General features: G+C 43.8%; 2 protein-coding genes and 1 long non-coding RNA gene across 7 annotated transcripts in view; 2 read left to right on the forward strand and 1 right to left on the reverse strand.

The window, feature by feature from the left end:
* Positions 1–5,429, forward strand: part of CSGALNACT2 (chondroitin sulfate N-acetylgalactosaminyltransferase 2) — a 50,141-nt gene extending 44,712 nt beyond the window's left edge. The window contains exon 9 of the mRNA XM_057530979.1: positions 2,402–5,429. Within this exon, the coding sequence (XP_057386962.1) occupies positions 2,402–2,694 (293 nt within the window). The 3' untranslated portion in view covers positions 2,695–5,429. The remainder of the gene's footprint in view (positions 1–2,401) is intronic.
* A 796-nt stretch (positions 5,430–6,225) lies between these two features.
* On the forward strand, positions 6,226–16,090 carry LOC130705037 (uncharacterized). The gene is made up of 4 exons (XR_009005667.1): positions 6,226–6,465; positions 11,063–11,284; positions 11,489–11,701; positions 12,271–16,090. It is a non-coding gene; the product is annotated as an uncharacterized LOC130705037 (long non-coding RNA).
* Positions 14,361–16,867, reverse strand: part of RASGEF1A (RasGEF domain family member 1A) — a 105,865-nt gene continuing 103,358 nt past the window's right edge. For all 5 annotated transcript variants that reach the window (XM_057530983.1, XM_057530982.1, XM_057530981.1 and 2 more), the window contains exons 10-13: positions 16,048–16,239; positions 15,301–15,424; positions 14,788–14,860; positions 14,361–14,460 (exon numbers count right to left, since the gene is read on the reverse strand). In XM_057530983.1, coding sequence (XP_057386966.1) covers positions 14,436–14,460; positions 14,788–14,860; positions 15,301–15,424; positions 16,048–16,239 — 414 coding nt within the window. In that variant the 3' untranslated portion in view covers positions 14,361–14,435. The remainder of the gene's footprint in view (positions 14,461–14,787; positions 14,861–15,300; positions 15,425–16,047; positions 16,240–16,867) is intronic.

Genomic DNA, 16,867 nt, shown 5'->3' on the forward strand with positions numbered 1-16,867 from the left:
TTTGCTTTTTCTCTTCTGATACTGACCAGGGTTCTTAGCCTTCCCCAAGCAATAGAAATTGACTAGAGGCCAGACAAGAAATTCATGCAAGGCTTTATTGGGGCCCCTGCTGCAGCAGCGGGGAGTGAGAACAAACGACAGTTTCCCTTGCTTGCTCACTCGCTGAGGCAGGGTGAGCTTGTTCCTTATATGGGGTGAGGGTAGGCGTGTGTCCAGGGGTCGGGCCAGAGGGGTGGCTTAGGTCATTTGCCCACCGCTTTGTGGTGTTGTGTGCAGGGGGCATGCACAGTACCCTGCTTTTGCTCCTGACACCCAGTTTTTGCTCCAGGCTCTTTAGAAGTGGCAGTTGGGTTTTTCGGTCTTTTGTATCTTTCTATCCATAATTTGCCCCAACTGCGCATTCATGCAGTTATTTTTCGTCCCATACGGTTTCTTTGTATTTTGTTGCTCGAGGAGAGGTGTGTCCAGGTGTAAGCACTGCAGCACTGCAGCAAAGGGTCCCGGGTCCCAGCCTGTCTCACTTCAAACTGTTTTTTGACTTTTAGTTTGCCTAATTTTTTTCTTCATAGCTGAACATGATGTACTGGGTAAAGGAAACTGCAGTAAATAGGCCTTTAGTGATGGTAAGGTGTGCGAGAAGAGGAAGTATTCTGTAGTCCTATGATAAGGTCTCAGTCCGTCTATAGTGAGCCTGTGAGCCTGGACCATGAACTTCACAATCGTTTCACAGACACAGCCCCCAATCTTAGGTGGGACAGGATGGCTAGAGTGGGCTGGAGTTGGGTATATCCCTTCCCCCAGATAGGTTAGACTCTGGTAAAATAGTTTTTCCTGAGCACAGGCCTTATTAAGAAGAACAAAATGCCCTGGCATATTTTAGAATGGTTACTTTCCCCCTCCTTCTGAAAGCGCTAGGGGATTTTTCTCAAGTCTTCACTGTGAGAACCTGGTAGACCTAGAGGTAAAACTCACAAAAGTGTGCAGGCCTCTCTGGAATTTTCAACTCTTGGACTTTTCCACTGAGCCTCTAGCAATTCATCAATTACAGTTCAGATTTTCCTACCCCAGTACTGGTTCCCCTGGAGATTTCTATTAGTCCATTTCTTCCCTAATAGTTGTGATTCTGTCTTACCCACCTATCTGTCTCTTCACAGTTTGCCCTGTGACTTTATTTTTCTGAGGGATCTGAAAAGAGTTGTTGAGTTTTCAGTTTGTTCAACTTTTTACTTGTTGTCAGGATGGAGTGATGACTTCTAAGGTCTGTACATGCTGGACCAGAAACCGGAAGTCCTCTGTTTATTTTCACTATCTGTACCGTCTCCAATATTTGAGGAGCTTATTCGTATCTACAAGGAAGAAAAGCCAAGATATAATCAGACATAGCATTTAGTAAAGCTGTGACTATTTAAAGTAATATTTTTCAGAGATCTCAGGATTATTGTCATCCTATGAGAGTGAAATTAAGTGACATAGAATTTGACAAAAGACATAATTTGGAAACCTAGCTTTTAATTAAATAATTAATTTTTTTCTCCATTTTTAAGACTCTTTTCTAGCTTTTCAAAAAACTCAAAATAGTTTGTATTCTCCATGCTTCTTTAAAGTTAGTTCAGCTTAAACCAATTTGAAAATAGTGTGAACTCTGTCTCCCTTGCTCTAAGTAAGGCTCTAAGTGACATTTACATTGCCAGGTCTACTAGATTCTCTTTAAGTTCTTAATTGAGCAGCACACACTTGACCATTTCTTTCTCAAGATGCTTTCCTCACTTCACTACTGTGATAGCACATTCTCCAGAATTTTCTCCTTCTTCTGGGGCCACCTCTCAGTCTCTTTTGCTGACTTGTCTTTCTCTGCCTGTTTACCCTCTAGATATTGACATTTCTTAGCATTTAGACCTGGGCCCTGTTTTCCCTGTAAACTCTAGTAATTTTACCCACTTCCATGGCTTTAAATCATCTGTGTGCCCATTCTCAACTTTATGTGTCCACCTTGTCCATTTCTTCTGTTTTCCCTTCCGGAAAGTTTTCTGTGACCCAGAAGAACTTGGATCTCAAAGGATAGAAAGAAAACATAATAAAACATTAATGGTGGTGATGTTGTGGGTGATTTATATTTCCTTCTCCTTTATTTGACTTTCTAGAGGTTTTCTATAGAACTCTGAAGTTTACAAAGTATTCTCAAATGTTTAATCTCATTTTGATACTCTCAACAACAGATTGTGAGCTTCTAGACGTCAGCTGGTAACTGGATTTCTAAACCAGGATGTCAGTCCTCTACTTCAGGTGTCTTTGGATTATACCATGCCATCTCATTTGAAACAGAATGTTTAAGTCTTTATCAGGTTTGACTGTGCTCCGGCTGCCAGGCAGTTATTTAACAGTGTGAGTTTTGATCCTGCAGGTGGATTTGATATGGAAGTAAAAGGTTGGGGTGGAGAAGATGTTCATCTTTATCGAAAATACTTACATGGTGACCTGATTGTGATTCGGACTCCGGTTCCTGGTCTTTTCCACCTCTGGCATGAGAAACGCTGTGCTGATGAGTTGACCCCCGAGCAGTACCGCATGTGCATCCAGTCCAAAGCCATGAACGAAGCCTCTCACTCGCACCTGGGAATGCTGGTCTTCAGGGAGGAGATAGCGGCGCATCTTCACAAACAGGCATACAGGACAAATGGCGAAGCTGTTGGTTAATGTAATCAGTGACACGTTAGTCTGAACCACAAACCAGCACTATTTATTTAGCCTTAATTCCAATTCCAGATGCAGTGCCTCTTTCAAAGAAGACATGCTTATCTTTTGTGTTCTTGCTGACATTACTTTAGCAATTTAGTGTGAGAAGAAAAAGCAAGTTTTGCAATGCAGCGTCTCTGTTTTGTGAGTATACTTCACTGTGGAATCATTGACAAATCAAAATCTGCTCTTTGTTCTAAGAGTAGCTTTGAGTTAATTTTACCCGGCTTCATGTTCTGACGTGTATCCTGGTTGCGTCTGGGCTGAGGGGTGGAATGTGTTGTGCTGAAGGTGGGTCGGGAGCATCCTGTTCCCAAAGAGAGGACGGAGTGTCATGGATGGAGTGTGTGGATAAGGGCTCTTCACCTGCCGACCACTGAGTCAACCTGCTTGGTTCTAAATTAAGATCTTTGGGCAGCTGCTTAAAGAATCCTTTTTCACTGAAGCAGAGGATAATTAAATGACACATCTGAAATCCCCAACTAATCAAGAGAAGGCAGAGACAAAAATCCCTCAACTTTGTGTTGCCTAGCCCCCTCAATGTCTGTTTTTAAACAAATGGGTAATAGTAGAAAATACTAAGGTTATAATCCGTGGCTTGATTAAAAATATAATGTGTTACTAATTTAGCATCATGTTCAGGATTAGGAGTCAAAGTTGCTGTAGACTGTTTTGAATAAACAGAAATAAACATGGAAACGTCTTTAACAGAACAGTTAATTATGCTGGAGTATAGGACACTAAACTGGTGTCTGGGACATCAATTTACATGAGCCAGGGCCCTATCAGGCCTTCTTGCGGTGGCTCAGATTAGATGAACGTAGCATGGTGTCGTGTGTGTTTTGCTTTGTGTTGTCTTATTTAGCATGGATCCATATGTATGTATTATCCTTCTTTTCTAATATGTTAATTAAGCTACATCTGTGTTATTGTAATACTTTGAGTTGAGGGGAAGTTTCACTGAAAGAAGAAAAACAAAACAATTTAATGAGGTATACCATAAGATCATAACTGATTCGAGAAAAGAGGAGGAGGGAAAGGTTGTCTAAATGGAAATCTGAATTACAGAATATTGTAGAGAAATATATAACTTGCAGATAGAATGATGTTTTAATTGAGGTGTAAATTATATTAATGAGACAAGATGAATAAGAAATTATATTCAGATATGACTGTACTATGTTATTTATCACACATGGATCTTTTACCATATGGTCAATTGCTAGATCCACAAATTGGAGATATGGTGAAAGGCATGCATAGATTTTTGAACCTTTGGCTTTTAAAAGGGATCTATATTGAATTCTTTCTATTTGTATAGAAACCCCTGAAAATTCATGGAAGACAAATCATTACTCTTTTTGCTCAGTAAATCATATCATCTGAAATATTATAAATCCCAAATTTCTTGGTGCTACATGAATTCAATTTTATAATAACTCTTACTAAATATTCTTACAAGTTTTTAGTTGGGGTAGCATTTAGGCTTAGTTTTTTAAGATGTGTAAACTGTTCTCTGCAAAATTGTTTAGGCCATTGTCTCCTTTTATATACAGTTATTTATTGTGAAGACCAGTGAATTAAGATATTTAAAGTGAGAGAACCTAATTATTTGCAAAAGTGAGTTGTAGCTGGTTTTTTGACAGAATCAAATGATTTTTTTTCTCCTTTTTTTTTTTTTAAAAAGCTTTTCATTTAAAGATGGAAGCTAAACAATGGAAACATTACTCTGTTTTTGACAGTAAAAGGTACCAATAAAGTATTTTATTACCGAAAGTTAAATGAAAATGTGATAAGTTAATTTCTTTCTGTTGTAAAATATCATAAATACAGAAAAGTGTATGATGTGTAAATGTGTACTTTAAAGAATAGTAAAGCCAACGCTAGTGCACCAGCTATTCAGATTAGGATATAGAACATTACCGGTGAAAGGCCTCTGTGTGCCCTTTCTCAATCACATACCCTCACTCTCTCCATAATAGTCACTATCCTGATTTTTGTGATAGTTTTTCACTCATTTTTCTTCACAGTTTTCCCAACTATGTATGTGACTCTACCCAGTGACTGTTTTGCCTGTTTTGAATTTGTATGCATATTATTTCATTATACTCTAACTTTCAGTATTTTGTTTTTGAGGTTCACTCATGTTAATCTTAAAATTAATTCATTTTCATTACTGACTAGTATTCCACTGAATGAATATACTGTAGTATTATTCTACTGTTTATAGATATTTGGATCATTCATAGTTTTTTTTTTGTTTACTTGTTTGCTTTTGCTATCACAAGCAATGTTGTCATGAATACTGCTGTGCGTGTCTCTTAGGAGTGTGCGAGAATTTCCCTTGGAGTAATGATGCTAAGTCATCAGTTGTGTGTACGTTCAACTTACTTTCCAAAGTGGACCACCTCCAGCACTGTAAGAGATTCACTTTGCATCCTTGGCAATACTTAATTTTGTCAGGCTTATTAATTCTTGCTAATCTAGTGGGCTTTAGGCATGAATTGTAATTATAATTTCATTTCCAGTCTTTTTGCCCATTATTATAAGTTCATAGGAATTCTTCACATATTCTGGGTACCAATTCTTGTTGGTTAAATGTTTACAAGTAACTTCTCCCAGGATGTGGCTTGTCTTTTCCCATTCTTGATGGTACTTTTTGATGAATAAAAATTAACTTCAATGTGTTCAGTTAATCTTTTTCCTTTATGTTTTCTTTTTATTACTGATTTATGACCTCATAATAGAGAAGGGTATCTTAAAGCGATTGTTCTGTATTATCTTCTGAATACCTCATACATAGCTTTGCTTTTTCCCAGTCATAAAAGTGGAAGAGGTTTTGTGTATTATGTGACGTAAGGATTGCATTTCATTTTTTTCCAGTGTTGCCTTACTATGAAGTCCATATTTTACCCACAGATCTGCAGAACCACTCTCATCCATCAGATGTCATACACACACAGGTCTGCTCCTGGGCTCTCATCTGTTCAGCAGATTAGGCTGTCTCTCACCACGTCATCACATCACAGTCTAATATTACTGTAACATTATAGGAGTTGATATTTCTGAGAATTAATCCGCTCACCTTGTTCTTAAAGATTATCATGGCTGTTTGCAGCCTTTGTACTTTCATATAAGTTTTAGAATAAGCTTGTTAAGTTTAATGAAAACTTTTGTGAATTTTTATTAGAATCTCATTGACTCTATGAATTTTTATTAGAATCTCATTGACTCTATAAGGTCACTTTGGGGAAAATGTACATCTTTATCATACAGAGCCCTCTGATCCTTGAACATGACATTATCTATTTTGGTCTTTATTGTCTTTCAATTAAGTTTTATACTTTTTCACACAGTGGATTTTCATGTATTATTTTTTTAGATTTTTTTTCCTGGGTGGTTTGCATTTTTGATGCCATTGTAACTATCTTTTATTTATTTGTATTGTCTATTGCTGGTATTTAGAAATCAGACTGATTTTTGTGTGTTAATTTTTGTGTTCAGTAGCCTTGCTGAACACAATTAATTCTAATAATGTATTTCTAGTTTCTTTCGCATTTTTCTGTTATCTATGAGTAGTAGAAGTTTTGTTTCTTATCAATTTTTATATCTTTATTTTTCTTGTCTTACTGTGCTTATTAGGATTTGTTGTGCAGTGTTGAATGGAGTGATAGTAGAGGACTTCCTGCCCATATTTCTTATTTCAAGGGAGACATTCTCAGTGTTTCATCAGTAAGTATGGTATTTGCTATAGGTATTTTTATAAATACCCTGTATTAAGTTAATAAAGTTACCTTCTATTATTACTTGGCAAGTTTTTATCATGCTTGAGAACATTTATCAAATATTTTTACTGTATCTTTTGAGATAATTATATGATTTTTTCCCATCTTTAATATGTTAAATTGATGAATTAGGTTAATTGTCTGAAGTACCCTTGCATTCCTGGGGTCAATGCCAATCTGTCATGATGTGTTATATTATCCTTATACATTGCTGCATTCGGTTTGCATGCATACACAAACACATATTTATTTACATATCTGTATATATTTGTGTGTGTATGGGTGTGTATATTATATATGTACTTTTTTTAGGTGTTTTTCATCTGTGTTCATGAGTAAGATTGCCTGTATGTATTATACTTCCTTTCTCACCCTTGGGCTTTTCTATTAAGGTTTTACTAGCTTATAAAATAAGTTACAGGTGTTCCTTTGTACTCTGTTTCTGGAAAAGTTTTGTAAGACTGTAATTATTTCTTCCTTGAATATTTGACAAAACTTCCTGAAAGCCACCTGGGCCTGAACTTTTCTATATAGTAAGATCTCTGATCACTGGTTCAATTTATTTAATGATTGTGGAACTGTTCAGATATTCTGTTTCTTCTAGAGTCAGTTTCGATTGCATTGTTTTAGGTAAGGTGCTGTTTTCTAGGAATTTATCCTGATAAATTTGAAATTTTAGATGAAATATACAAAGTTGTTTGCCATTTCCTCTTGTTATCTGTGTAATATGTACGCGATCTATAGTGATAGCTTCTTTCTCATTCCTGATACTGTTTATTTGTGCTTTTCTTTTTTCTTGAATAGTCTTGCCGGGTGTTGGCAAATTTTTCTCAGTCCTTCCAAATAACTGACCCCCTGCCAGCCACATATGAGAGACCCAGTTGCTTCACATCCTCCCCAGCACAGTATTTTCAGTGTTTTTAATTCAGACTCTTTAATTTCTGTTGGGTGTGTACAGTTATCTCCTTTTGAGTTTAGTTTAGTTTATCATCAGGAAAATGATGTTGAGTATCTTTTCATATGCTTATTGGCCATTTGGATATCTTGTTTGTGAAATGCCTATTCCAGTTTTTTGCCCTTTTTCTTTAATTGGCTTTTTTTTTTAATTGATGTGTAGGAGTTACTTATATATTCTGGATATGAGTCTTTTGTCAGATTTATATATTGCAAATGTCTTCTCCCAGGCAGGGGAGTGTTCTTCATTCTCTTAATGTTATCTGTTAATAAGCAAAAGTTCTTAGTTTTAATAAAGTCCAGTTGATCGGTTTTCTTTCTTTTATGGCTAGTGGTTTTGGTGTCCAGTTTTAAAAACCTTTGCCTACTCCAAAGTAAAGAAGAAACACTCATGTTTTCTTTTAAATGCTTTATCGTATTGCCTTTCATATTTAGATCTATGATTCATATGGAAATAATTTTTATATAGTATGCAGTAGGAGTCAAGATTCATCCTTTAGCATTTCTTTTAGTGAAGGTCTGATAGCAAACTCCATTTTAGTGTGTAAATATCTTTATCTCATTTAAGAAATTTTTTTTTTTTTAATTTATTTTTGGCTGTGTTGGACCTTTGTTTCTGTGCGAGGGCTTTCTCTAGTTGTGGCAAGCGGGGGCCACTCTTCATCGCGGTGCGCGGGCCTCTCACTATCGTGGCCTCTGTTGTTGCGGAGCACAGGCTCCAGACGCGCAGGCTTAGTAGTTGTGGCTCACGGGCCTAGTTGCTCCGCGGCATGTGGGATCTTCCCAGACCAGGGCTCGAACCCGTGTCCCCTGCATTAGCAGGCAGATTCTCAACCACTGCGGCACCAGGGAAGCCCCAGAAATATTTTTTGAAGGGTTGAGAATTCTAGGTTGAGAAATCTTTTAGCACTGTCAACTTTAATAATACAATCAGTTATTTTACCAGGAAAAGCAAGTTTATTCGGGAATAGCCAGAGGAATTGCAATTCTGGGTATGTGAACTAAGGTGGACGGTGGACCATAGGCAAGTCAGAGAGCAAGGAAAGGAAACTTGCTTCTCTAAGGTAAAAGGGGGAATTGGGAGGGACTGTATTAGCCCAAGGGTCCATTGGAGGAAGTTGGGAGTTCAAAGTATGGAGGCTTCTCATTGGTGGGCTTCTGTAGTCTCTGACTGGCTGGCCTGTGCTCAGGGGAGAGAAGTTTTCTTCTTCCTGGTTGGTGGTAAAGCGGGCAACACCTTTCTGTGATGGAGATGTTTGCTCTCTCTCTTCCTGTTTGGAGTAATTGGTGATGTGTAGCTAGGTATGAGAACCCCCCCTCCAGGCCTGTCCCAACTCTAACTCTAGCTGAGGTTTCTTTAATTCCACAGCACATTGATGTTATTATTCCACTGTCTTCTGCCTTCAGTTATTTCTATTGTGAAGTAAGCTATCAGCTTAACAGTTGATATGCCTTTGAAGGTAATCAACCTTCTTTTTCTCCAGCTGTCTTTAAAATCTCTTCTTTATTTCTGTTCTGTATCACCATGATATGTCTGTGTGCAGATTTTGTTTTTGTTTTTTGTTTTTTATCCTGCTTGAGAATCTTTGGGCTTCTTGGATTGTCTTTTGTCAGTTCTGGAAGATTCTCAGCTATTACATGTTCATTGTCTCTGCCTTCTTCTCTCTCTCTTCTGTAACTCTGATAACATACGTTAAACCTGTTTCATATTTTCCAATCTTTGTCTCTCTGTTTTACATTCTGGTAATTTATACAGAATTTTGTCCAAATGGATTTGGAAAAGAACCAAATAGAGCATCTAGAAATGAAAATGAATTTTTAAAATCCAATAGGTGGGTTTAACAGAATATTAGACACAGCTAAGGAGAGACTTTTAAAACTAGAATATAGGTTAGAATGTTTGCTTCTGCTGAGTAACTTAGGGACAGTATCAGTTCAGGGCCATGTTAAACTAAATTCTCAGCTTAAAGTATTTTTGACGAGTGTGATTTGTGCGGCAAAACTTTGTAAAACTCACTGACTTGTGGTTATAAATTATCAGGGGCAAATTTTCCCCATCTCCATTCAGTGCCGAGGTTCAAAACAGGCAATCTTCCTTAACCCCCTTGGTGGGGTTGGAGTAGGAGTGCTTTATTTCAAGTTCACTGTTACGCTGAGGGGTGGCTTTTGGGGATGTCAGCTTTATGGGCTAGGGTCTCCTATTTGACCCTTCTTCTTGAGCAAGCTCTGGACTTCCTTCTCTATCTCCCTTGTGGATTGAAAAGTGAAGCTCTGGGTTTCTGCCTTCACTTGGATGTTAAAGTTTTGCATAAGTTTATTAGTCAATTTCAGTAGGCAAGCACTTAGTCTTTCATGCTGCCAGAAACGAACAGGTGCTTAACTTAGACTTTCTTATATTCTTGACACCATTGTTCCCTTAACATTGTTGCTGAAGATCCATACCTGAGAGTCCTGGGTATGCTGAGATGGAAGCATGTGGGCTTTGGGCAGCAGCCCTTCACCTTCCTCCCAGTATCATGAATGCCTTTTTGAGAATAAAGATAGAAATTATGTTGGCGTGATCTAAGGTTACCAGCCTATAGGTGGATAGTAAGTTTTTCATTTAGAAAGTAGTTATGAATCCCAACTTCGTGTGAATTTCTTCTCCTGTTTCTTTTTTTTTAAGATTTTTAGTTTTTTTTTTTTTAATTTATTTTTTTTTTTGGCTGCGTTGGGTCTTCGTTGCTGTGCACGGGCTTTCTCTCTAGTTGCGGCGAGCGGGGGCTACTCTTTGTTGCGGTGTGCGGGCTTGTCATTGCGGTGGCTTCTCTTGTTGTGGCTCACGGGCTCTAGGCGCGCGGGCTTCAGTAGCTGTGGCACGGAGGCTCAGTAGTTGTGGCTCGCGGGCTCTAGAGCACAGGCTCAATCGTTGTGGCACACGGGCTTAGTTGCTCTGTGGCATATGGGATCTTCTCGGACCAGGGCTCAAACCCGTGTCCCCTGCATTGGCAGGCGGATTCTTAACCACTGCGCCACCAGGGTTTATATGTTTATATGTTGGTTATATTTGACACTTAAGTGATTCTTTGGTAATGTTAGAATATGTTTGTATTGACCAGGACTTGAGTTGTTCCTTTGAGAAGGGCACTTAATAATCCTTTGCTTCACTTTTCCCAGAAGATTCCTCTCTCTGTGGGAGAAGTGGCATTCAGTTTCATCAGGGGTGCCACTGCTGGTACACAGCTAACACTGACCGCTTCTAATGCAGCAGGCATTGCACTTTCTGCCATATAACATTACAGCAACCCATGAGATCAAGAGTATTGTAATTCCATTTTAATCATGGGAAAATGGAGGCTTAAAAAGGCAGACAACTTGTCCAAGGGTACCCAGCTGGGAACTGGAAACTAGGACTCAAATCCAAAGAGTTTAGCTCTCGATTCCTTGCTCTTCCACTTACCCTGTCTTGCCTCCCTGAGGAACATGGCACACATTTTACAAATGTGTAGGTGTGATAGGTGTATAAAAATCTTAGTTTTGTCACAGAAGTCTCTGTGGCCTTAGTAGAGATTCTTAGCTTATCTTCCTGTCACATGTGATGCTGTTAACAGGTTTGTCCCTGAAACGTGTGTGTAAAGTGAAAGGTGGTAACCCTCGGTCATCCCATGGAGTTAGGAGCTGCACACTGCGCTGGTCGCTGGCCACACAGCTACACGCCAAGAGGCTTCTACACAGAAAGAGCTGAGGCTCTAGTGCATGAGACGGATGCCAACAGTGTGATGTGGATGGTGGGGCAAGGCCGGAGGAGCACGAGCGCCACTCACCAGGAAGATGTAAGGAGGCTCAGAGAACGTGTGTGAGAGAACGGGGTGGCAAGTGTACTGGAGAAGGTGCACGTGCACAGCATGTGAGTCTAGTGCCCGAGCAGCAGCGTGCCCCTGCGAGAGGTGGGCAGGAGCCGAGTCCTGCAGAACCCTACCCACCAGGAGAGCTTCTCCAACTTGCCTGGGCTCCCCACTCCCATGTTTCCCATTCAGCAGGTCTGCGCAGGGGCCCTGAGAACATCTCAGACAAGTTCCCGGTGTTGCTGCTGCTGCCAGGCTGGGACCCACACCTTGAGAAGCACTGCCTGGAGGGACCACCCATGGGTGAAGGACAGAGCCGTGCCGAGCCAAGCCAGCCCGCCTCCTGCTCCCAGCTCCACATCCAAGATGCAGACCAAATGACGCGCTGCTCCTTCTTCAGCTGAGGTGGGTAGAAACTTCCAAAAATAACTTCACCCCAAGAAAGTAAGGATGCCCTTAAATGGAAGGACCTAAAAAGTGTTGTCACTTACCCAGAAGTCACTTAGGCATCCTCACAGGGGTCCTCGTTTGCTCCACAAACACCTGAGCACCTACTGTGTGCTGTTACTCCGCAAGGTACGTGGAGGGGCAGCAGGTGATGAGGCCCCGCAGGCCTCGCCTTCTGTCCACTAGCTACTTAAACGTACGTAAGGTTAGAAGTTCTGTTCTTCAGTCGCACTGGCCGCATTTCAGGGCTCAGTCCCTCTGTGTAGCTAGCAGCACTATACTGGGTGATGCAGTACAGAATACCCCCCCAGCAGAGTGTTCTGCTGGGCGCTGCTGCTCGAACGGGCTGAGTTGGGCCTGAAGGAGCAGAGTCAGGTCTGGCGAGCTGTCACGGGCAGACCTCATCCAGCCTGGGCACTGGTGACAGGGTGGCAGTGGGAGACAGGCCAGAGAAGAGCAGTGTCTCAGTTCTTTTCCTTCAGTGCCACAAGCTCTTGTGTGCCCCTCAACAAATCCCTTTTATTTAGTGCTCCTGAGTGTGACCCATTGAAACAAAAGGAGAACCGCGCAGCAGAAAGACGTCGGCAGGCTCTCCCCAATGTCCCCAGCACCCGTGGACACTGAAGGTTCGTTAGTCCTGCAGTAAAGGAACCTTGACAGTCGTTTAAGGTAGGCTTCCTGAACTGACATGACCATGTAATTCAAGCTGCTAGTGATATCCTTCTGGATCTTTCTTTGAGGAAAGCAGCATAGAACATGCCTCTTGTACAGCTTTGTTTTGCAATGTTTATTTGAAAAGCCCTTTGTCAGAATGTGGAGGTGAGAGCTGCTTGCTTCATCTCTGAAAGGCCCGTGGTGGCCCTGGCAGTCTCGTCCTCCCCACTGGCCCGGGCATCCCCATGCCTCCTGCCAACACAGAGCCGCGCACAGAGAACAGGCACACGAGGGGAGCAACATGTTCTTTTATTGATGCAAGTACATCCAGTCACACCAACAGCTGACATCCTTTATTATTATAAAGTACAGCTTTATACTCAGAGTTCATCTCGAAATACCAAAACATCATAGGGTATGTATCAAATTGGGAAAATAAAGTAGCAAATGTAGCACTGTGTCAGGTCGGTACTAGAACTGATGACCAAGTGAAGCGCACACTGATGTGAAAGCTCCTTAACACATGGACAGAAAAGGTTCTAACATTGTATTCCAAATATATATTCTCAAGTTTTAAACCTTTCTTTATCTCAAATACATAAACAAAGCAATATGTACTGTCAATATACACTATGTACTATCTAGAACGTCTGAAAAGTGCAAAAACACTGTGACAATACAGTGTAAACATCCTTGCTCCACCCTGGGCTGAGGGCAACGGCAGCAGCGGATCGTGGCGCCACCTCCCCCTGAGGCCTCGCCTTCACATCTCCAGGCTCTCCTAGGAGTTTTGGGAATTAGCAACTAACTGTCCTTGCCCAGGCCTGCCAGCTGGAGGCTCCGGTGGAAGCCAGCCACGTGGAGAGAAACAGGGTGAGTAGTTCCAAATCTGCTTGGATGGAATGACAGCCCCGCCATGAGGGAGACAGAGTCAGCATGGATTGCCCGTTTCTGGCCCTGGAGGGAGCAGGGCTGTCACTGTCCCATGGCCGGGAAGTCAGAAAATGGAGAGTACTCCTCGAGTTCGGGTGTGGAAGATACCTCCAAATGCTGGGCGGCTTTATGTGAGTGGGCTCCAGCAGGTACTGGCCTGGCTAACCTTCCATGTCTCACATTCCACTAGGGGGAGCCCAATCCCCCACCCAGAGGGAAGGAGGACACTGATTTGTAAGTAAGTTGCTTCTTTTGACTTTGTACTTGAGTTTCAAGATGGCTTTATACATCCCCATCCTTAATTGTACTTTGTATTCGCTTCATTACAGCTAAGTGTGTCAAAGTTACAGCCTGGAAAACGGACAATTCCATGACTCCCTCCTTACGTTACTTTAGATGATTTTCTCTTTTCCTAAAATGTAGGTGAAGAACAATTTGCCAGACATCTTCCAACAGAAAATATGCTGCCAGGTGTCCCCCTGCCCTCCCCCCAACCCCCATAAATCCCTGATAAAGGAAAATGAAAATGTAAACTTTGGAAAGCCCATATTCAAGGTTCACTTCTGGAAGTATGCAAATGAGACCTCCGGGCCACCCGAGCCCTTCTTGCCAGAACCTCGTGGGCCTGCGCTTTTAGGGCAGAGCTTCCCCGGCGCCTCCAGCGGCACTGGCTGCAGGCGAGAACGGGCCCGCCAGTACCCTCTAAGGCACTCACCCCGACATCAGAGACACTGGCTGGAAAGGAGGCAGGGCTCACGTTGGTTTTGGTTGGGTTTTTTAAAATATGTTTTTGTAAGATGTTAATAATCAAAAGTAGAAAATAAAAATCTACATTTCATTAGAATAAGATGTTATCATGGATGCCATCTCCCATGATACTCTTTCCCCACCCCTCCCCAAAGCAGGGCCCTGCCCTGTCATAAACAAAAAGCTTTAAGTGCCAAAGGCTGATGCATGAAATAATTACTTTTTTTTTTTCATAAAAGTTATGTACAAAATAATGGACCCCAACCAGTGAGGCCTCATCTCAACCCATTATCACTCAAGATTAAAACTCAGTACGTAGGTGTGCTTAATCCAGCGTCTGCAGGCTGCATCCGTGCCTTCAGGCTCTGTTAAGGAGAGTGGTCCTAAAGGTGAGCAGGGAACGAGGAAGTGGTCAGGCGGCCGGCAGGCCCTTCCCCTGAGCAAGCAGAGGGCAGGCTTGTGCTACTAGGGGAAGGCCCGGCTGCCTAGAACCGCCCATTGAGGGAGGGGTCAGGGACGTTCAAACCCCAAGTCCTCAGCCTGCACCCGGGATGCCTTCCTCTCCCCGGTCTGCAGAGAGGCGCCCTCGGCCGCCTTTCCAAAGGGCAGACCCATCATGCCTACCCCCACCCCGTCCTTTCCCTTCCTTGTAGGCTCTGGTGTGGGGCTGCTCTTGGGGGCTCACCGGAGTGCTTCTGGAGTTCTCCTACCTGAGGGTCTTCCAGCTGTCCTTTTCCATGTGGTTCTCGGGACCTTCACTTTCGAAGGAGGCGATGAAGAGAGCTGAGAGACGAGAAGCCCCGCCGAAGCCATGTCCACACACGGTCAGTCTGCCTCCCACCCTGGTTATCCCTTCTCAAACTCTCCCTCCCAGGGCGGAGCGAGGCCCGGGCAAGAACTCCTAAACCAACGGGGCAGCGACTTCGGGCCAGGGCTGGTCCACAGGCCTCTGCTGCGTGGGGTTCCTGGCAACCTGCCTGGGGACTCTGAGACGTTTCCTGGTTCTGCAGCGCTGGCCCGACCACGTACTGGCTCTCTCAAGTGGCCTCGGGAGCCTGATCTCTTCTTGTCCTTATCCTTCACCTGCCATCCGCCCATGGCCCGCTCTCATGCACTCACCCCTGCGAGCTGAGCTTCCCCAGCGTAGCAGGGGAATAACAACCCTGGGAGGGCACCCTGCACGAGTCAGGGTAACTTCTACAGTGTGCGGAGATGGACCTCACCTTCCTCGCTGTAGATGGGAGCCGTCAGCAGGTAACTCTGAATCTTCTTGTCCTTCTCGAAGGGACACTCCACCTGTGTCCATGTCATGAACTCATGGATCTGTCTGGAGATGTCCCAAAATTTCTGAAGGGGCAGAGACCAACTGGATGTTCATTTGTCACCTTAAGCTTGAAAACCCTGGTTAGCGCAGGGGACGTAGACTCTGGCTTCGGTCAGCTGATATTTCCCTGGTCCCAGAGAGACTGGACGGTAGCCCTACAAAGCTGACTTCATAGCCATGGAAGCACTCTACAACAGAGCCAGCCGGTGTCTCCAAGGCCATTCAGTCCTGCCCTCTGCCTGAGCCATCGGGCTGCAGCCAGGTCTGTGCTTCCGCTGTGCAGGAACCCCAAGAAGCGCCTCATCTGTAACTCCAGGCTGAGGCAGGCGTCCCAGCCACACCCAGCACAGCACCACCAACCAGAACACCCCATGATCTCACTCTGGGGCCCTGTGGCTTCTAGCCCTGTCACCAGATCATCCACCCAGAACTGGGGCCACCCTCACACCTTGAGGTCACCGGGCACCCATGACCCACCCTGGAGCCTTCAGTCCTAAAAGGCCCTTCTGCCACAGGGCCACAGCCTGGCAGCTCTCATGGCACAGACGGATTCTGCCTGTCCTAGAGCAAGGCCAGGAAGTCTGCCCTACCCTGTGCTGGGACAGCCTGGCCCCCTCCCCTCAGACCACAAGGGGGCTGAGCTGACCTTGAAGTTAATGTGTCCATTGGGCAGGTGGTTGGTGTGGATTTTGTGCAGGAAGTAGATGTCCTTAACGAAGAGGTTGAACACAGGGATGACGATCTTCTCCCGGCTGCTGTTGGCCATCTGGGATCTCTGTGTGGCCCCCTGCAGGGCTGTGCGGTAGTTGCAGAAGTTGCTGGATGGGTCCATGTGGTGCTGTGGGCAGACGGGAGGATGTGGTGGGCACTGCTCCCCCTGCACCCCTCAGGGCTGCTCAGGAGGCCCCTTTGCAGGAAACAGCTCTGGGTGGCCCTGTACCATCACCAGAAGAGGCCTCCTCTCCAGGAGTGAGCACAGGGGAAGGAAGCCCAGGGGCATGTGTCTGAGCACTGGGCTGGGGCTTTCTGGGTTCGGGTCCAGGCGTCACAGGGAAAGCTGTAGAGAAATCTTAAGCTCACACACACCTCCTCCCTGCCCTGTGAAGTCTGGGTCTCACCTCCTTCCTTCAAAACCTTCCTTTGCCCTTGTGCTTTCGCGGACACCTCCCAAACCTGACCAGCTCCACAAGACACACACTTGCAAAAACTGGATTCTCTGATCAAATACATCTCAAGGCTGTAGACTCGCCGGTCAGCCCCTGGGCCCCCCAGACGGTCGGGGACCATGGAAGTCGAACGAGGAAAAGGCCAGTCGCTGCTTGGTCGGCATCGCCCAACCTGGGGCTGTCGGCCTGCTTTTGCCGACAAACTCCTTGCTGATCTTTTCCCCGAGCTTTGCTTTAGGCGATGCCGGTTCTGACTCAAGTCGCAAGGGCCGAGGAAAGCATGGGCTACCTGCCTTCTGG

This window comes from Balaenoptera acutorostrata, chromosome 16 (assembly GCF_949987535.1).
Source record: "Balaenoptera acutorostrata chromosome 16, mBalAcu1.1, whole genome shotgun sequence".
NCBI lineage: Eukaryota > Metazoa > Chordata > Mammalia > Artiodactyla > Balaenopteridae > Balaenoptera > Balaenoptera acutorostrata.